We start from the raw sequence: 20,859 nt of genomic DNA on the forward strand, positions 1-20,859 counted from the left end.
AGGGACGGGGTACAAGGCATGTCCACGTGCAGGGAGGCGGAAGGACTCTTGAGTGGACACACACTTGGTCCTGGGAGGGGTCGGTGTTCAGCACTGGACAGAGATGCGCCCACCGGAAGGAGGACCTGGCCTGTGGCTTCTTCCTTTGTGTGCTGGGTGCGGGGTGTCAGCCCCCCAGCTCCCCCCTCTGGGGCCTCCTCTGCTCCCTACTCATCACCCCATGGCAAGGTCCGAGCCCCATCTCAACCATGTCCTCACCCATTCTCCGCTCCGCCCCTTCACCGGGTTCCGGGATTGCATGCTGAGTGTGCATGCCCCTCACGACTCCTCCTGTGACAGGAGGCCTTTGAGGGGGACCCTCCCCACCCACAAAATAAGGTCCACAACTCAATGCCTCCCTTTGAGAGGGCCTAGAAGGATCCTTGCCTCATGGGCAGCCCAGTTTGTGTGTGTGTATGGGGGGGGGGCGGGGGGAGATTCCCTGTCTTGCTCAATTAGCCACGATTGCCCACCAGAGCCTCAGTTTTCCTGACTGAGCCCTGGAAACCATGATCCTTGCCTCAGGGATTGCCTCAGGAGAGGCCCAGCAAAGCCCCCTGACCCGCTTCCCTGGCCGTTGGCAGAGCCTCACCCTCTCCCTGCTCCCCTGCTGAGGCAGAGGTGGCTGCCTCTGGGGAGGCGCTTTGGATTGAATCGGGGAGTAGCTTTGCCGGGTCTGCACACAGGCTGCATACACCTCTGCTCAGAAGAGCTAGAGAGGCCAGGTGCAGAGGTCAGTGCTGATGGAGATGAACGGCCTTCTCCCCTGGGGCCTCTCTGGTCTGGGTCTCAATCTTGGGGACCCCTTCTCCAGCGAAGAGCTTGCCTCCCCCCCTGGCTCATCATGCCCCTAGCAAACCTGAGAAGCCCAGCCTCTGTTCAAGGACCCTTCCTGCTAGGCCCCACAGGCCTGTCCAGCCCCAGGCTCCCTTTGGGTACCACCAGGAGGGCATCAGGTTTTCTGGAAGCTAGAAGGGACAAGACCTGGGGGGCCAGGGGCTAACTAGGAGCAGAAGGAGGGGCACCTCGGCGCAAGGGCAGGGTGTCCCGATCCGGAGATGCCGGGATCCTGGGATCCTGGGATGAAGCTCTGTTCGCCCTGCCCCCACCCCTGCCCGGGAGGAGGGGGCGGAGGCGGGGCGCATATCCGTCGCGTTTGCGTTTATCCACCTGGCAGCTCCAATTCACCCGCCCGTCACTCACCCTCCGCCTCCCCTGCGCCCCGCTGCCAAGACAGCCCCCGCCACCACGCGGGCGGGGACCCCCTGCCGGTGCACGGCCGAGGGGCGGGGTCTGCAGGCCCCCAAGAGGGCGCGCACAGGCTCCCAGCCTAAGTCGGTGGGCAGGACAGAGGGGAGGGGGTGCCCAAGGGGTTTCGGTCCCTGGCCGGGTTGGAGTGGGGGCTCCGCGGGTGCTGGCGACTGAGGGACAGCCCCCAGTCCGGGCGAGGGCTGGCGGGCGGCGGGGGAGGGGGCGGTGACTCAGCCGCCCTCCGCCCGCCTCCCCGGAACTTTGCAGCAGCTGGAGCCACGGTTGCTACAGGAACCGAAAGCTTTTGTTCCCCAATGTCAGGGCTGCAGGCCCAGGCACCGCTCCCTGGTGGCACCCAGGCTTGGTCAGGCTGCCCTGCCTCACTGCCCTGCCCAGGTCCCTTCAGCAGAAGGTCCCTCCTAACCCTCCCCCAGCGCCAGAGCTTCCTCTGGTCACTCATGTCCAAGCCAGGTTTCCCCAAACTCTCGGGGCCCCAAACTCTGACCTGCAGTGACAGTTAACTGCCCAGCAAAGTTCATGCAGGCTTCTCCCTTCCTGGCGAGGTACGGGCTCCTCTGGGTCCCCTGTGCTCCTGTGACATTTCCCAAGACACCCTCCCAACAAGCAGCCCATCTTTAGGGACCACAATCAGGGCCACTTCTCTGGCCTGATCCCACCTCTCCACAATTGGACCCGGTCTCAGAGATCGCAGCCGGGTTTGCCTTCACTAAAGGCTCAGGAGCATATGGTGATGGAGAGAAAGGGAGCAGTGGGGGGCCAACAGTCACCTGGGGAGAGCACCTCACCACCTCTGAGGTTGGAGGGGTCCTCGGGTTAGACTGTACTGGAGGATGGAGGCAAAAAGCACAGCACTACCCCTCTGGCATTGAAGGCTGGAGAGACCTGAAGAGGGGCCTGACCTTGGCCTTGAAGAAGAAAGGCCCAACACACTGGCCCAACATTGTTGGCCAGTGCGAGATGCCAGGAACTCATATAGTCCATCCTTCCCGTAGCTCCGAGGCCGGCATGACCACTGACCCATTTTACAGAGGGTGCAATGAGGCTCAGAACGTGATGTGGTTTGCCCAGGTCAGGCGGCTTTTGAACCCGGTTCACCTGATCCGAAGCTGAGTTCCTAGTAACTTATTCAGCTCCATTATCTTCGGGGACCCCACCCACCCCAAAGCAGATCTATCTGAAGACTGGGGTGGGCAGAGCCGAAGATGGGAGGGGGGAGGATAGTCTGTCAGTGCTGTCCTGGGAAGGCCCTCCCCACGCCAGGACACACCGCGCACAGCACCCGGGATCCTTCAGAGCTGGGGCAGCAGGGAGACACTCCCTAGGCGCCCGGAGTGTCCCCGGAACAGGTGGATCCCCTCTTTCCCACACTGTGAACAAGCCAGACAGAGCCCAGCGTTGCCCCTGAGGGCCACCGCGGCAGACACCAGGCAGACAGAGGCTCTCTAGGAACCCGTCCAAGCCCAGCCAGCTCCAACCCTTTCAAAGGCCCGGGGCTCCCCTCCCCGCCCCCGCCCCCTCCCGGCCTGCTGCTGGGATGACCCTCCCTCCCCCCTAAACACGCCGCACCGCACCCCCTCCCCAGCAGGTGGCCTGCCGTCCAGGACCCGCCAGCCGGCCCCCGGGGGTCCGGGACGGGCGGGCGCGGCCTCCCCGACCCACCTCCTCTCCCCAGGGACTTCCCACTGCCGGTCCCGCAGCCACCGCTGCCGCTCCAGCTGCGGAAACCTGGGGGTGGGAGGAAAGGGGCGGCGGGTCCCGGGCTGCGGGCAGGGGGCGCCAGAGGACGCGCGGCCGGCAGCTGGCGGAGCGGGCAGGCGGGCAGCCTCGCGCCGCCCGGAGCCCCTCCCCCCGCGGGCACCAGCGCCGGGGGCCGCGCCGCACCGGCCGCCGCGCCGAGGACTTTCCCTCGGACCGCGCCGGGCGCCCGAGTGGCCGCCAACTTCACCGGCTGCCCCCGCCGCCCCATCGCGCCGCCCGGGCTGCGGGAGGGCGCGCCTGGAGCCCGGGTCCCGGCCCCGGGGGTGGGAGCACAGGGGTGGGGGATGGACCGAGAGACTTGGCCAAAGATGGACCCGCGAGCCGGGGATGCGGAGCCAGCGGAGGTCCCGGCTGGAGGCGGGGTGGGGGCTGTCGGGGCAGAGGTGGGGGACCCGGCCCCGAGTCCAGGTGCAGGAGGAGGAGGGGACTTGCAGCAGCGCCGGGCAAGGGGGAGCGGACTCGGGAAAGACATGGGGGAGGGGACGATCGGGAGGGGAACGGGGGAGCGCTGGGGTTGGGGTCCAGGCGCGGGGAAAGACACGGATGCGGGCTGGCGTGGGGGCTCCGGCGGCGAGGAGGGACGGGGCGGAGCGGGGTCCGGCCTCTCGACAGCCGGGTTGCCGCGGGAGGCAGGGGCGAGCTGCAGGTTGGAGAGGGGCTCTAGCCCAGGCGGGGGGCGCAGTGCCCCTCCTCGATCCAGGCTGGCCGCGGTGGCGAGGGAGGGCGGACTCCAGACGGGGCTGGGGGTAGGGTCTGGGTCGGGATTCTCGGGGTGGGGTGGAGGCGGGGGGCGCTCCTAAGGAAGGGGCGGGGGCGGGATTCACCAGAGACCCAGGGGGCCTCGACTCCGGGTTCGGAAGTTCCCAAAGAGAGGCGAGTGGGTGGGTGGGTGCGGAGCGAACTCGGTCGGGGCGGGGGAGACACGCAGCAGAGCCGGGGCTAGCGAGGCGGGGCGGAGAGTGGGCGCCGCGCGGGGCCGGGGTCTGGGGCCGAGCACTCACCTGGGCGCCGTCAGCAGCAGGAGCGGGGGCCGGCGCGGTGGGGGGCGGCCACGGGGCGCAAGTTTGCCATCCCTACGGCGGGGGCCGGGCCGGGCGCGGGGCAGCTGGCGGCAGCCGCGCCGAGGGCCGAGGCTCCCGCTCCGCGGGGCGGCGGGTGCAGAAGAGGCGCCGCGGAGCAGCGCGGGGCGGGCGGGCGCCGGGCCGGGCGCGGGCTCCTGCCGCCGCCTTCTCGCCGCGCCGCCCCCCACCCCCCGCGCCCGCTCCCCGCTCCCCCGCGCCGAGCACCGCCCGCGCCGAGCGCTGCCTCCTATTCGCGGGCGGCGGCCGCAGCCCCGGACTCGCGAAGCCGGCGCCGCATCCTCGTCCTCGGGCTCCGAGCACTGCCGCCGCCGCCGCCGCCGAACCGGGCTCCTCGGGCCGCTCCGGCCGCTGCCCGCAGCGCGCGCCGGCCCGAGTGACGGCCGAGGCGGGACGCGGCGCCTGCGCGGGCCGGGCCCGGGAGGGGGCGCGCGCCGAGCTGGGCGCGAGGAGCCGCGGGAGAAGGGGTGGGGGGCGGGGGCGATGCGCGCCGCCTCCTGTTAAAGGGGGAGCAGCGCCAGCCGAGCCGGGCGCATCCTCCCCCTCCCCATCCTGGGCCCCGGGCGCCGGCGCGGGAGAAGCCCCGGGTAAGCCCCCGCCCTTCCGCCGCCTCTCCCCCCCCCCCCCCCCAGCGGCCTCCTGGACCGCAGGATGAGGCGATCGCTACGCCCCTCCAGCTACACCCCACGCCCCAGTCATCTCTGGCTGCCAGGGGCTCCCGGGCGCTGGGGGCTGAAGCATTTGTCACCTCCAACACCATGTGCGCCGCATTTGCATATCCCCGTGCTTGCAGGTGCCTCTCTGAGCGCTGAACTTTGCATATGCGGATGCACACAGGTGTCCTGTGTGTGCAGTGTTGCCCGCTGTGTGCATACCAGTGTGACACACATGCACAGTGCGTCCATATGTGCTCAGGCCCCGAGCGCTTGATGCCGGTTCCTGTGGGTAGGGATGCTCCAGGAGCACGAGCCAGCAAGCGTACCAGCTTGTGTGTTGGTGGCTTCTATGTAGGAGTCACATATGCACACTGCAGTGTGGTGAATTTGGTGCATACTTGGGTATAGATCCTGCAGTCTTGCATGTCCCCAGGCATGGGGATGCCACACATGGTCAGGGTGTTCCATGCTTCCCTGAGTGCTGTTCCGTTGCCACCAGTGCCTCTCCTTGTGCCAGGATGAACCCCCCAACACCACCACACTTCCCCATGTTGCATCTGTTTGTGTAGAAGCAGACCTCCCCTCCCCACCCTGCACTGCACTGTGTGCATTGACCGTGGGGTGGGGCCTGTGCCCACATGCTCCAGGCAGTACCCAGGGAGATGTCTAAGGCTCAGGGCCCCAAACTGGTGGTTCATGCGTGGCCTGGACATGTTGCCACCTTGAAAGTCGAAGAACAAGAACACACCACTTGCTGGGGGTGGGGAGGTAGGGGGGTGAGGGGGGTGGTCCCAGATCAGTGGGTGAACCTGGGAGCTCAGGTCAGGGGACGGGATAGAAAGGGGCGTGTTTGCAGTGAGGGGTGGATGGGGTTAGAAACTGGCTTTCTAAATGGTCTCTGAGCAGCAGAGAGGCAGACTTGGGGAGTAAGTGCATCCCCTGTCCACCTTGTGAAAAATCCCTCCTCTCCACCCATGCCCCTTCACTGTGTCACTGTGTCACGTTGCAAACTGGGGCAGCTAGGGAACCTTCACCTCGCCCCAGTACCAGGAAGAGGCAGGCAGGAAAGCCCCTGCTCCCTCCCTCTGTCCCTCCCCCCAGCAGTCGCGGGTGACATTTGTTGTGAGTGATTGTGAGAGATTATCGACTTTAATGGAAGGAGGTAATAAGGGGCGATGAAGGAATCTCACCCGTCACCTTAAGGGAATTTATGAGGCTGTAGGAGGCAGGGAGGAGGGCTGGTACCTTCTTTTCTCAGCGGGAGCCCCGGAAGACCTGGGCCTGGCCTAGCACTGGCAGCCCAGGTTCCTGGGTTCTGGCCGGGCACCCTCAAACATACCCAAGGTGTCTGGGTCTGCAGGCTCAGCTGCTGTTGTGGAAGCCAGAGTAGTCTGCAGGATGTTAAGGGTGATCCTAGGTCCCCTCCTCTGCTGGGCACTGGGAGGGAGACCATGGTTGCTAGGTTCAAAGCCTTCAAGAGGTGGGCCAAGGGCCAGGGAGAGAGCTCAAGAGGCTGGAGCATTTACCTGGCATCCCTCTGGCCCTGGGTTCCAACCCCGGCACCACATGGCCTCCAGAGCACAGCCAGGAGTAGGCCCAGCACCACTGCAGAAGTCCCACCCTCAGGAGGAGAAGGGAACGAAGGTGGAGAGAGTGGCCAGCACTCTGGGGACCCATCTCTAAAATATAGGACAGACCCTCAGAAGCCTCCAGCACTCCAGAGCTCCAGCCCCTTCCTCTCCTACAGGGAGCCTGCCTGCCTCCTCCTCATGAATATTCATGATATTTGCCTACTGGAGACCTGGAGCCCAGAGAAACCCAGGCAGTCTCCAGCAGATGTGATGCAGCTGGATCCCTGTGGGCTTCCCCCTCTCCCCGGGACCCAGCTGGGAGCAGAGTGCCAGGAGGAGCCGCTCCAGATAGACGGCCGCCACGGTCTGTTTTCGTTCCACGGAGCTCTCTGACTCCTCGACCCTGTGCCGGGCATCCAACCACAAAGTTTTCTACCCTGGGAAAGATGGGAAGGCAGAGTGAGGGACTCCTGGACAGATGGATGGGGGGATAGCTGACAGTTCCCCGTCCAGGGGCTGTAAGGATGCGGCTGGCCGGATGGAAGCTGTGAGACAGGGAGCTAGACAGAGGCAACAGGACCTCCCAGGGACTGGGCAGAAGCAGGCAAACTGTCTGGAAGGCTCTCACAGGGGTGGTCCCTGCCTCAGGGCTTCCCCACCTCTGTTCCCTGGAGCCCCTGCCCTTCCAGACCCACTCCGGTGATAAGGCTGCCCGCCTGGAGTACTTGGAGTAATTACAAATTGTTTCCATATTCAAATCCAGCTGGTTGAAGAGAAATTACTTCTCTGTCAGCCCAGGCAGGCGTGGGAAGAACAAGCCTGCGCCCCAGGAGGGGCTCCGGGGGGAGCAGGAGGGGGCAGAGACTGGGCAAGGGAAGGGCAGCAGCCGGAACCCGAGCCAGAGCACTGTGCTGGGGCAGAGTGCACCTGTATCACCTGCCCTCCCCCGAAAGGAGACAAAGACCCCAGCCCTCAGCACCTTGGGGGGACCCCCTCTAGAACCTCTGATGAGGCGGGGAAGAAATCCTGGAGATCCACCCTGCAGGGGTCAGGAGAAGCCAGGCTTCCCCCCCACCACCACCACCACCAATCGCAGTCTGCAGTGCTCAGTGACCTTGAGAAAGGCCCTTTGCTCTCTGGGCTTCTGTGCCCCTGGGTGAAATGTGTGAATGAGCACAGCCTGGTTTCCTCTGGGATTCTCCAGTTAAGCCCCTGAAGGGGGCTGTTTTAAATAATTATTTTATTGCCCGTTAATGAGACTGTGTTAACAGAGACAAGCACCAGTGGCCCAGTGGGGAGGCAGCTAACCCTAGGTGGGGCAGCTGGTGTGTGTCGGGGGAGGCCCTGGAGGGGAGGGCCTTGGCCTCACCCACCTGGCCTCAGCCCTGCCTCCCACTGGGCCGGCTACTGCTATGCTTCGTTGCCCTTTAAACAGATGAGAAAATGTTCCTCTTCCCTTCCCCGTGATTGATTTGGCCCCGAGCCGAGGCAGGATCCCTCCAGGACTTCGGGACCCAGAGCACCTGCCCTCAGCCCCTGCCCTCCTGTCACTAGCCAGGCCTCCTCACAAGCACCCGAAGTTTCTCCGCGTCAGCTTCGAGGCCGGCTTCCAGTGCCCTGCCCTAAGCACCCGCACCCACCAGGGGCTCCAGAGAAGGACTGGCCTCTGCCGGGAGGACCTAGCTTCTGTCTTCCTACTGCAGAAGCCCACGGGGCTAGGAGCCTTTTTCGTGGCTTTCCTTTGTGAGGGGGGGAGGTTGGGCTACACCCGGCAGTGCTCAGGGCTTACTCCTGGTGTGTGCTCAGAGATCATTCCTCGAGGTGCTCAGGGGACCATATGTGGTGCTGGGGATCCATCCGGGATCGGCCACCTGTAAGGCAAGGGCCTTAATCCCTGCACTGTTTCTTGGGCTCCCCTGTGGATGGAGAGAACAGAGAAGTGGTTCCCTCGCCAAACCTAGGAAGGCTGGTGCCTGTTTGTGTGAAGCCCTCCTCCGTGTGCATGTTCTGTGGTTCTCTCTGCCCTCTGGGATAGAGGTGGAGAGTTTAGGATCCTGGGTGACCTTTGTAGATAACTTGTACAGGGGGGTGCGCCCGAGAACCTAGCACCAAGACGGCAGTTGCCCTCAATCACTCATGGGACAAGTATTTAGTGTTTCTGAAGTTCTTGGCACTGGGATCCAGGCCATCAGACGTCCCCTTGTCTCTATCTCCAAAATAATTCTAAATACATCCGCTCTTCACATCCCCTCTTCCCTCCTGTGGTGGTCAGGCTCCCCTTCTGTTTCCCCACCCCAGCAAGTTCTCCTAAAGCCCTAAGTGGAGTCTTAAAAATGTAAATCAGGGGCCTGCAAGCAGTAGGGCCCTTGCCTTGCATGGGGTCCATACTGCTTCATTCCATCCCTGGCACCCCGTATGATCCCTTGAGCACCACCAGTAGTGATCCCTGAGCAGAACCCTGACCGCAGTCAGGTGTGGCAAGAAAACAAACAAAAAATAAGACCAAAGTGCCTCTTCTTAAATGCCACCTCCCCAAGACTTTCTACTGCACTTTTTGTTCATTTGTTTTTGTTCTGGGGCCATGATATCGATGCTCAGGGGTTACTCCTGGCTCTGCACTCAGGGATCACTCCCAGCATTGCTCAGGGATGCCAGGGATCAAACCCAGGTCAATCGCATGCAAGGCAAACCCCCTACCTGCTGTGCTATCACACAGGCACCTTTACTGCTCTTAGCACTGTGACCTTTCAGGTTCTGCGTAGTTGCCCCTCACCTACTTCCCAGGAGACATCTCCACCTCCATACCCCACACCCCGAACCTTGCTTCAGTCATGCGCACATTCTCCTTACTGCTCTTAGAAAACTCCATACATGGGGCCAGAGAGTACAGGGGTTAAGGTGCTTGCCCTGAACATACAATTAACCCATATTTGATCCCCAGCAGTGCCTTGTTCCCCCGAGCACCACCAGGAGTGATCCCCGAGGACAGAACCAGGAGTAAGTCCTAAACACTACCAGACGTGGCCCCCCCAAGTATTTTCTTTTTTTGCTTTTTGGGTCACACCTGGTGATGCTCAGGGGTTACTCCTGGCTTTGCGCTCAAAAATCACTCCTGGAAGTGCTCGGGGGACCATATGTGATGCTGGGAATTGAACCCGGGTGAGTCGGCCGCGTGCAAGGCAAATGCCCTACCCACTGTGCTATTGCTCCAGCCCCCCAATTTTTTTAAGCAACAAAACTCCAATCCCTACCCCCAACATTTTCTATAGCTGACCACTTCTCATCAGGATAGTCTTGGCACCAATATCACCTCTTCCAGGAAGCTTCCCCTGATCATTCTTCTAAGCAGCCCTAAAATGCCGCCCCCAGCAATCTTTAAAAGATGTTTTCTCTTGGGGGTTGGTGTGATAGCACAGCGGGAAGGGCGTTTGCCTTGCAGGCAGCCAACCCGGGTTTGAATCCCAGCATCCCACATGGTCCCCTGAGTACCGCCAGGAATAATTCCTGAGTGCAGAGCCAGGAGTAATCCCTGTGCATTGTTGGGTGTGATGCAAAAAAAAAAAAAAAATGTTTTCTCTCTGTACACATAGGATCTGTTTCCCTACTAAATTGTGAGTTGTTATGGCAGAGGCCTTGTCTATCTCTCCTAGCTAGATACCCTGGTATGTAGCACCAAGTCAAATACATAGTATACTCAATAAATATTTGCTCAGAGGCCAGGGAAGTGACTAAATGTCGAAGCATTTATTTTGTATATGTGAGACCCTAGTCTCAGTTCCTGGCACCATATGATTTCCACAGCACTTTAGGGAGCCCTAAGCCAAGAGTCTCTCTCAAGTACTATGGGCTGTGGCCCCAAAGCAAACAAATTTGGGGGCTCAGAGAGCTAGAACAACAAGCTAGGGCTCTTGCCTTGCATGCAGCTGACCTGCGTTTGATCCCCAGCATCCCATATGCCCCCCCAAGAACTTCAAGGAGTGACCCCTGGGCATGGGCGTGGCCCCCGGCTGAGAGAGGGACTCTGTCCTGCAGCATTGCAGCCTGTGCCCGTTGCTGTCTGTGTGTTGGTGCTTTTGCTCCTACTCCGGGAAGAGCAAGAAAGACTTCACACCTGGGGTCCCACAAACCCCGACCTCGTCTCTCAGCCGCGCATGTCCCTCACGCTCTTCACGCCTTGGTTTCCTCTCCAAACACGGGACCTGCGCTCCCAGCCTGGCAGTGCAGACACTGGTGGAGGGCGATGGTCAAGGTGATTGTCTCACACGGGTCAGCCCCCAGTGGCCGCTGCCCGAGCATGCGGCCCTTTAGGCATCCTCGGGCTGTTTGGGGACCTTTCCAATAGCCCCTGACCCCCATCCTCACCCTCACACCTCCTCCGAAGAGAGGCACCCCTGGGGGCCCCAGTGTGAGATGCCACCTGCCAGGACACAGCAGGCCCCAGGCAGGAGAGACGGGACCAGGGCGGTGCTGGGCTCTGAACCCCCTGCTGCCACGTGTGGAAGTTGCACTTTCTTGTCTGTGGGGGCACAGACACGCACACGCCGGGATGCACGTGCAAACCCACAGCCCACACTTTTCAATACAGGCTCACAGAAATGCATGCTCGACTGAGGGTTAACCACATGCTCAACTGAGGGTCAACCACACAGCCCTGTAGCCCCCGGGGACGTGTCTCAGCAGTCAGACCCACTAGCCCTGTTCCGGGCTGAGCTTACACACCTTCCCTCCTCTCCCCTCCCCACTGGCACCGCCCCAGACCTCCCCTGCACAGAGCCGGAAACCCTCATAGCCATGCCAGACACCCAGAAATACCAGCTCAGACTCTGCATCCACACCTCCAGGGTGATGGACATGCAGGGGGCACCTGAAGAGAACTCCCCAGCTTTCCACCTTGGTGGAAGAGGAAGGAGAGGTCTTTGGGAGGGTGGGGACACTTGCAGGCATGGGAAACACAGATTGGAAAGGGAGGGTCCCCAGAGTCTCCTGAACACTGTGTCACCTGGATCCTGCTGGGATGGGCTGGACCAAACAGGACCAGGGAACGTAGCAGGTTGGGGGGTGTGGGGATGATCTGGAGGTAGTAGGGACACTTGTCCCCTTGAGCCACTGCATGGCCTGACATGGTGCCAATTGCTGTTCATCTACTGTCACAGTTAAAGCTCTGTACCACCCCTTCAAGTTGCATGGTCACCCCCCCCCCCATTTTACAGACAGGGAGATTGCGGAACAGATGAATCGTTCCTCACCCTGAAAAGTCTGGCCTTAGACCTGTGTCATCCTGTCCTTTTTTTGCTACGACCCCCAAAGGATAGGACAAGCGCCACCTGTGGAAAACAATTTATTGCAGGATTAGAGCTGATCTTCCAGAAAAGACCAGCTCTCTCGGGGAGAGAGATTTGAGGGCCTCTGTTTCCCGGGCCTGGCTATTCCAAGGAGAAGCTGAGGCTGGATACCTCCAGATGTCCAGAGGGAGGACATCTCCCAGGGGCCCTGGCATGCTCCCTCCCTGCAAACACACCCGCTCCCCTCACCCACAGAGTCGCGCCATCCCTGCGCTGAACACCCGGAGGGTCCCATGTGGGGGTCAGTGGTGCCAGAGGGAGCAGGGGGTGGGGGAGCAGGTCCCTGCATGTGGCCGCTGGAGGGGAGAGGCCTGGACGCATCCCCGCACCAGTGCTCCGCGTGTCGGAGTGGGAGTGAGCAGGGCTGAGCTCGGGTACACGTGTGGGTGGTTGTGTGCGTCAATGCGTGGGGGAAAAGTCTGTGTGTATGGAGCCTGCGCGCGGGGTGTGTGTGTCTCGCCTGCCTGGCACATCAGGAGCCGGGGCCTGGCTCCGTGGCTCTCTGCTGTGTGTGCGTGCATGTGCATGCTGTGTGTGTGTGTGCGCGCGCGCGTGTGTGTGTGTGTCTGTGTGCAGGCAGGGAGTGAGGAGCGGGGCACGTCAGGCGTTTTCCGCTCAGAGTGACGCTGTGTATGGGGCGAAACGCATGCACGTGTGAAGCTGAAAGCCCTGCTTCTCTCAGTCTGAATCGTGTTAACAGTTTGCTTTTTGCTAGAGTGTGTGCAAGCAGTGGATGTTTCTCTGGTGTGTGTGTGTGTGTGTGTGTGTGTGTGTGTGTGTATGTGTGTGAAGAATGACTCTGTCATAGGCTAGGGTGTATGGCATCTGTAAACAGATAAATACAGCCCGTGAGCAACGCTGTTGGGGGCCAGGGCTTGGTCCACGTCTGTGGCAGCCTGTGGTGTCTGTCCCTGCAGGCTTGGCAGCATGGACAAGCCTTAATGTCATGTGGGACCTGTTTGGGATCCGACCTGCCGTGTGCCTGGATCAGTGCATGATGTGCAGCTGGAGTGCAATACCTAAGACTTGGCTGCTGTTGTCTTTGGGGCCTTTTGAACTGATGCTTCCCAGGAAACCCTAGCCCAGCCCCACTCCCCAGCAGAGAAGGTCAGCTCTAAACCTGGGGAGGATTTGGGGGGTCAACCTGAGGGTACCCAGAGATTCCTGGGTCAAGGTCACACAGCATGAGGAGCTGGGGCTCATTCTCTTCGGAGGTGTCCACCTGACTCACAAAGGCTGTGTAGTGGCGGCCATCCGCCCCTGCTCCCCGCCCAGGTCTCCCCTGAAATGAATTTTAATTTCCGCCCCGGGCGGGCTGGTATAATGAGTCTGGAGCCGGCAGCCTGGCGCTGGGGTGCAGGCCACGGGGCCATGGTGCAGCAGAGGGAGCGCGGATTTGAATTTCAAAGGCAGCCGGGCCCAGCACCAGCCAGTGCGTTGGGTTGTGCTGAGTGTGTGCGGCACTGCCGAGTCTGCTCACGCGCGCCTGCGTGTGGGGCTGTCTGGGGGGACGGTGAGGGGGTGTGTCTCTCGAAGGCGGTGGGTGAGCCCTGGTGTGGGCTGTGAGTGTCTGTGGGTCTTTCTCACTGTACCCTGCAGCTCTTGCCCGCTTGTGCATGCTTGGGGTAGATTGGTCTCTGCCAGGATAGATTTAAAGCAGAGTCTGTGTCTTTGTGTGTTCGGGTTCCGGCCAGTGTGTGTGTGTGTATGTGTGTGTGTGTGTGTGTGTCTCATTCTCGTGCCCGAGGGGGCTCACCAGCAGGGGTGTGATGGTGCTTATGCAGGCCAGCGACTGCTCTGGGAGTCCTAGTGTGTCCCTGAGGATTCCTGTGGGTCCCCATGCCCGCCCTGGGGTGAGTCTGTCTGCGCTGCTCTGTCCCAAAGTGTAGAGGAGTGTGCGTGAGTGGGAAGTGGAGGCCCAGCACGGCGGTGACCTCCCCCCACCACGTGCCTCCTGCCACCCCACACCAGGTATCCACAAAAGGCTGCTGGGTGTGCTCCTGTCCCGATCCCCCTCGCTAGCTTTAGATGCACCCGCCCCTTCTCCATGGGCTTGGCTTGCGACCCGCGGGCGCTCAATGGGCTTTCGGAGGCAACCTGCGGAGAGGATGGGCCGTTAGCCCAAGGGGCGGCAGAGCATCCCGCTTCGCGCAGTGGCTGAGGGGCGCGGGGGCAGCCTATCCATCAGGAGTAATGGGCCTGAGAGGCTGTGCTCCTCCAGGTCCTGACTCCGGCCACAGAGCCAAGAAACAGCTTCGGGCTGCAGGGGGCGCCAACTCCCAGCGGGCACCTGCACATGTGCGCTCTGACACCTGCGTCCCTGCCCAGCAGTCTTGAGGCCCTGGAGTCTCAGCGGCCCCTGACCCCAGGCGGGGAGCATGGAGGTAACTGGGAGGTGCAAACGTGCGCACTGGTGCCTGCACACTGGCGGGGAAACTGCCTTCTCGCACTCATTGCACTACCTCGCTCCTCCCTGGGAATTGGCACCTGTGGGGTGAAGATTCTGAGCCCTTGAATCCCAGAATAGAGAGAAAGCCTGTGTGGCCATCCTCACAGGGCCCAGAGGCAGCCTCCCTGCATCCTCACTCCCAGACGCTGGCAACCCCAGACCTTCCCGCCGGGTGCCAGCCCACAGCAGAAGGCGCCTCTTCCTGGGGGCCTCCCAGAGGCCTGGCTGGGCACAGGGAGGTGATGCCAGGATGCACAGGAGACAGTGGAAGAGGCTGAGGGAGGGAGGCAGCTTCCAGGCTTCCTCTCCTGCTGGGTCAGGCAGTTTGGAGAAGGGGGGCTGACCCCAGGAAGGCCCAGCAAGGGGCCTGGCTGCCGGCTGCTGCCCAGCACTAATTAGCTGAATGAAGGAAAGAGAGAAATGAGTGACGCAATGCAGAGACCACCTAAGGGATGGGCTGGGGGAACATCATACAGAGGCAGGAATCAGATTTCTAAGCTTGTGCAGGCTCTGTGTGTGTGTGTGTGTGTGAGAGAGAGAGAGAGAGAGAGAGAGAGAGAGAACCAGAGGTTAAATCAGAACTACATCACTGAGCAACTCCTTGTCGTCAATTTTATTTTGAAAGTAATAGCTATACGGAAGGGTTTGTCCAGGAAAGGGTCACATTCCAGTTTCTGAAAGTAGACTCGGGACTGGAGGGCTAGTTAGGGGTTGAGATGCTTGCCTCGCATATGGCCAACCCTGGTTCTATCCCCGGCACCACATGGTCCCTGGAGCATCAGTGGGAGCAGCCCTGAAGGCCAGAGCACTGCCAGAGAGGTCCGGGGCTGAGGTGGGAGGATCTCCAGCACTGTGGGGCTTGAGTACCACATCCTTGGGCTCTGAGCACCTCTTTGGGCACAACCTGACCCAAAGAAAGACAACCAAGGCAACAGGAAAAGGATTTAAGGAGTTGGAATTGGAGAAAGGAACTGGTGAAGAATTCGCTTATTTATTTATTCGACAAAGCTTTATTGAGAGCTCTGGCACTGATGCAATCTAGGACCTCAAGGAACGTCTAGAATTTGGCCACATAATGGATTCTTAGCTGGGGTTTACCTCTAAGGGGAGGAGAGGGTATGTGGAACGTTTATGCTGAAAAGTACAAAGGAAAGGTGGGAAGCAGGTGGGAAGCAGGAGGGATGGAGGGAAAGGGGACTAGTTTGGTAAGGTGGTCAGGGAAATGTACCTGAGATGTGGCATCTAGGTGACATCGAGGGAAGGGAAGGAGGAAGTGCTGTCACATAGGGGACACTACAGTGCCCTGGGGGGGGGGGGTTGAGTGGGCATGCCATCCTTCAGACTGGGATCCTTGAGGGCTTTCATGTCTCCCATTGGGGCATGCACACTGAGGTGCCATCAGAACACCCTGGACAGTGACCAGGAATCAGCAGTGATTTGGGTGGAGAGAGGGATTGGAGAAGACGGAGCTCGGGGAACTGGTGCCCTGGAGAGATTAAGACTAGAGGGACTGGAGCGATAGCACAACGGGTAGGGCATTTGCCTTGAACGTGGCTGACCCGCGTTCGATTCCCAGCATCCTATATGGTCCCCTGAGCACCGCCAGGGGTAATTCCTGAATGCATGAGCCAGGAGTAACCCCTGTGCATCGCCGGGTGTGACAAAAAAAATAAAAAGACGAGTCAGGGGACTGTGGGGCCACTGAGGCAGGAAAGACTGTGGGACACAACTTGCAGGGCTGGGGTGTAGGGACAGAGAGATGGGGATCCTCACAGTTTCTATGACTCATGCCTCACATCCCCTCTGCCTGGGCCTACAAGCCTCACCTCCCCTGTGAAGTCAGTGAGGGGTGAGGGCTAGGATGTTGCCACATGGCACCCAGTGGTCTGCTGGACCCCCCGCTGGACTCCCTTTGCGTCCATCCTGGTCTCAGTTCACCTGTCCCTGAGTGCTTCCCTCCTGCACCTGTGGTCGAGGGGAGCCCCTGCCTGAGCGTGTGCAGACCCACTTTCCCAGGTGTTTGTGCTGGAGGCCTCTCGGCAGGACCTTCCGCTGGGGTCCTTTCAGATGGCTTCGGCGGTGTGTGCTGGTGTGGTGGCAATAGCCTCTACTTGCCACATTTGCCAGCTTCCATGGGGTGACATCCCCCACCCTGATGGCTGAGTTAAACTTCAGCGTGAAATAGCCTGAGTGGCCAAATTAATGAAAATCTAACCATCAGCTCTCACAAGTTGGTACAAGCTGGCTCCAGCATCTCTGCCAGATCCTTGCAGAGAGAGAGAGGAAGGGGGATGCCTGGGATGGGGTTTGGGAGTGGGGGGGTGTCTAAACGTAGACCCCCAGGCATCCCAGCCTCCCTGCCTCTCAGTATCAGGACCCAGACCCAGAGGAAAGCCAAGCGCCTCTTATCCCCAAAGTTCCTCCGACTTTAGCCCTTTAATACCCCTCCTAGGCTCTCTGTCTACCACGTTTCCTACTCAGGCGGACGGGTTCCCGTGCTCACCTGCTTCTCCTGCCCCCAAAGAGCACCTGTATTTGCACCCAGAGGCCACACTGCCAAGGGCCCTGCCCTCCCAGCCCGCAGGTACACCCCAGCCATTCTCAACAGGCCACCTGGACATCTGACCCAGCTCTGCCATCAGCGGCCCAACTTGGCCTCAGTTTCCCTGTCTGTAAGCCAGGGCTGACCTCTCCGAAGGCCCCTTGCAAAGTGAGATTTACAGCTTCCCTTGCCTTGACTCTGGCCCACAAGGAGGCTCGGGGCCGCCTCTCTCAAACACATTTCCCCAGTCTCCTAGACCCTCCCTGCTCCAGGGGGCCCCCCACCGCCTCTGGCTCCCCAAGCTCCCCAGTAAGGGGCCCAACTAATTACATTTGGATTTTATGCCAATTAGCAAACAATTACACGGGCAAATTGGTGCTTAATTCGGAGCAATAACGGTAGCACCAGTGGCCAGCGAGCACTTACCACAGTCGAGGCTGCTCACCCAGGCCGGCCCTCCCGGAGCCCTGGAGGACGCACCGCAGTCTTGGGCCTGACCTGGGCGGAAGTGGTGCCACTCCACGAAGGATCTCTGAGTGGCTGTTTCTGCAGCTGACACGGTTTGCCCGGGCTCTGTTAAGGGAGGGCTGTCGGAAGTGGGGCCAGCGAGGTGCTGAGGCCAGGAGGGCTGGCCTCCTTGAGGAGGTGGGAGGAATGGGGGGAAGCAGGGGAGGGAATCATGGGGGGGGGGCAGTAATGCATGTGAACAAAGGCTTAGAGGTGGGAATGGGTGATGTGAGCTCAGGATTAATGGAGAAGCCCGCCGGTTCAGAGCCCAGACTGGGGTGCAGGGGGACGCAGGCTGGGAAGGCCAGTGCAGGCGACTGAAACAGCTTCCCCCCGCTAGTGGGGCTTCCACGGGCTCATGGCGGGATGGGGAGTCTGTGTGGAGACTCCTCCTGGGCTCCTGACCCAGGATCCCCAGCAGCCACTCCTCTTGGCATCTCTGCTTCAGACACAGAGCCCCACACCCCCTCCCCGCCCCCAGCACAGCCGCAGCCAGCCCTGCCTCTCAGCCTCTGTCCCTAAGGTCCCCAGTGTTCCAGAGAACAGCCCGACTCTGCCTTTGCTTTCGTTCCCAGGCCTCGGCATCCCCTCTTCCACCACCGTCTGGGCCCTGCCATAGAGGCCTGTTCTCCCGCTTGCTCTTCCCTATCCACTTCAACGCCCTGTCCCTGTGACTGGATTACTCTCATGACCCCAAATGCTGGCTTCCAGACCCCCCATCCCCCTAGGAGGCCCCAAGATGTATGATCCCCTCTCTGGCTGATTCTGTGACTGCTTACTCACCAGGCCATCCCCCCAACTAACAGCTGTAGCTTCCTCCCTGCAGCACCCAAAGGGACTAGAAACTAAGTCAGGGAGCCAGAGAGATATTTATGAGTCTGCTGGTGCTCCCCTTAACCAAGAAAGTGGGGTCGCCTTTCAGCGCCATTCGCTGGAGCCAAGCTCTACCCCAGGCCCCAGTGGGGTGTTTCCTGAAGTATCCTCACTTGATTCCATTCTTACCCAATGTTTTTACCAATAGAGATGAGGAAAGCCCCCACTAAGATAGGAGAGACCCCCAAATAAAAACATTTCTCATGAGGGGGACCCCTAGAATGATCAGTAGCATGGAGGACTCTGGGAAAACTCCAGGAGGACCCTCGTGACCAGCAGTGATCCCTAAATGACCAATAGGGAGGGGGCAGGGAGGATGGGGTGGGTGGGGTGGGATGAGGGCAATACCTATTTAAGGACAACCAAGCAGAGCCAAGGATAAAGCACAGAGCTTTCTGGAGGCAGGAGTTGACCTGGCCAACATTCCTGGGAGCGAGATTTTCAGGGGGTGAGGGGGTTCTTCATCTCAAGGCCCATCACTCACGTTAATTACCGAGAAAAAGCCGATTTCTCCTCATTTCCAGACTCCAAATGACAGTCTCATTAGGCCGGTAATGTGTGGAGAAATTGTGCGTGTCTGTCTTGGAGCATGTCCTGAGCCAGAATGGGTGAAGGCACCCCCACCCGGGGTTTATCTCCACGATGCTCCCTGTGGCAGAGAGGGCGCCGATCTCAGGAGGAGATGCTGTGCCTCAGGGCTGAGGTGCACCCCACCCTGTTCCGTGGTTGCCAGTGATTCAGACAACTCAGGGAGAGTGTGGGGAAAGCCCACCACACGCAGACTCTGCCGGAGCCAGAACCGGGTCCTCCCCTCTCAGACTACTTACACAAAGACTCCAACATCTTCTTTGTTTGGGGGGGGGGGGGGCGGAGAGTCACACCTGGTGATGCTCAGGGGTTACTCCTGGCTCTGCACTCAGGAACTACTCCTGGCAGTGCACATGTGAACCATATGGGATGCTGGGGATCGAACCCAGGTCCCTACCCACTGTGCTATCACTCCGGTCCCAGACACCAACATCTTTGTCTCCTCTGCCAAAACCCTTCCCAGTCTTGCCCGGACCCTTTGCTCTGAGCCTACCTCTGGACCCTCTGGATGCCATCTTGTGTCTGAGGTGGGCATCAATGCTTCCCACAGTCCTTTCTCCCCCACCAAACCCACTTCCTGGACCTGGACAGCCCTCAGCTAACAGCCAGGCTCTGACACATCCTTCACATCTCCACATGAGCTTCACACCCTTCCTCAGTTCCGACCCACTCAACAGATAAGAAGACTAAGGCCTGGAGAGGGGAAGTGATTTGCCCTGGTCCAGGGCCCAGCTCTGCACTGCACCCTAGGCCCACTCAACATCAAAGCTCAAACTGAAGCCCTCGGCTCTCTGCAGGCCCTCCCCAGACCAGAGCCTCAAAGGGAATCGGACCCGAGCAGCAGGCTGTGCCCTGGAGAACTGAGGCGGGTGAAGGAGGAGCAGGATGTAAAAAATATAATTATAGTTCAACTGTGATCTGTGCATGACACAAAAGAGGAAATACAAAAGGTTTATCCTCACCTGTAATCAAAGACATGCAAATGAAAACAACAACGCGATGTGGTTTTACCTGCTGAAATGAAGACAGTTGTTTTTTCTAAGCTGTTGATGAGAACTGAAATTAGGGGCCTCTTAGGGTCTGTGGATACAATTGAACAGCTTTTCAGGAAGGCTATTGGGCCATGTTGTCGACAGAGAGACCCCTTGGACCTGCTAATCTGCTTTTAGGAACTCCTTTCAAGAAATAACCAGAAATGTTACACGACAACCACGAGTATGGAGGTTTATTGCTGTTATTTATAACTGTGAAAAATCACAACCAACATAAATGTCTAGCAATAGAGGGTTGGTTAAATAAATTATGATATGGTCATATATAATATTATGAAACCATTAAAAGTCATATTCTTGAAGAATTTTTAATAACTGGGGGAAGTGCTCACTAGATAATGTAAAATGAAACAAAGCACGAATAAAATATACATAGAAGATATCCTTTAATATTATTCAGCAAATTATTTAAAGAAAATCTGGAAGGCAATCAACCAAGAGTTAATCTGAGGGAATTGTGAGTGATTTTCTTAATCTCAACATTCCTCTATTTCGGCTGGCTCTCCCAGCCCGTGTGCTCCTGGGAACACGCATCTCGCTGGTCATTGCTTGCCTGTTTCCACTCTGGAGAAGTTCGCGTTCTCTCGAACACAGTTCCCCTTTTCCTCTCCTCTCACACCTTTCTGAGCAAGTTTCATTCAGTAAAACTACCCACTTTACCAAAATTCATTCTCTATTTCTTTCTTAAATCTTCTACAAATCTGGGGGGAGTGCAAGTTATTGCCATGAACGTGGGGGGTGGGGGTGGGGAGAGACAGCCAGGGTAGCCTGAGCACTATGGGGCACTCAGGGAAGGCTTCCTGGTAGAGGTGATGCCTACGCTGCCTCAGAGTCTGGGTAAGCTTTATTCAATGGAGAAGGACTGGTTCTAGTCTAGGAAACAGTACATGCAAAAGCCAGAGGCCAGAGAGTTCCTGATCTCTTCTGGAAGTAGTTGGTTTAGTGGATGGAGCAAAAAATAAAGGCAGGCAGTGAGCAGAGACCAGAGCAGGGGAAGGCTGAGGAGCTGGTGCGGTTTCCCTTTCAAGCACTGATGATCTGAAGCATTGAGGACCCTAAGAGGGTATAATAGGATCCACGGGGTGCTAAGGAGAGATAGTGGTGGCTTTAGAGAGAGAGAGATGGAGAAGG

General features: G+C 59.4%; 1 protein-coding gene across 1 annotated transcript; it reads left to right on the top strand.

Moving 5' to 3' along the window:
- The first annotated feature begins 2,316 nt into the window (after nucleotides 1–2,316).
- On the top strand, nucleotides 2,317–19,540 carry LOC130031926 (translation initiation factor IF-2-like). The gene is made up of 5 exons (XM_056123489.1): nucleotides 2,317–2,379; nucleotides 3,009–3,300; nucleotides 4,064–4,735; nucleotides 19,140–19,203; nucleotides 19,474–19,540. The coding sequence occupies exons 1-5, from the start codon at nucleotides 2,317–2,319 to the stop codon at nucleotides 19,538–19,540; spliced, it is 1,158 nt and encodes a 385-aa protein (XP_055979464.1).
- The last annotated feature ends 1,319 nt before the right edge of the window (nucleotides 19,541–20,859 follow it).

The sequence above is a fragment of the Sorex fumeus genome, unplaced genomic scaffold (assembly GCF_029834395.1).
Source record: "Sorex fumeus unplaced genomic scaffold, SorFum_2.1 ptg000047l, whole genome shotgun sequence".
Classification (NCBI taxonomy): Eukaryota; Metazoa; Chordata; class Mammalia; order Eulipotyphla; family Soricidae; genus Sorex; species Sorex fumeus.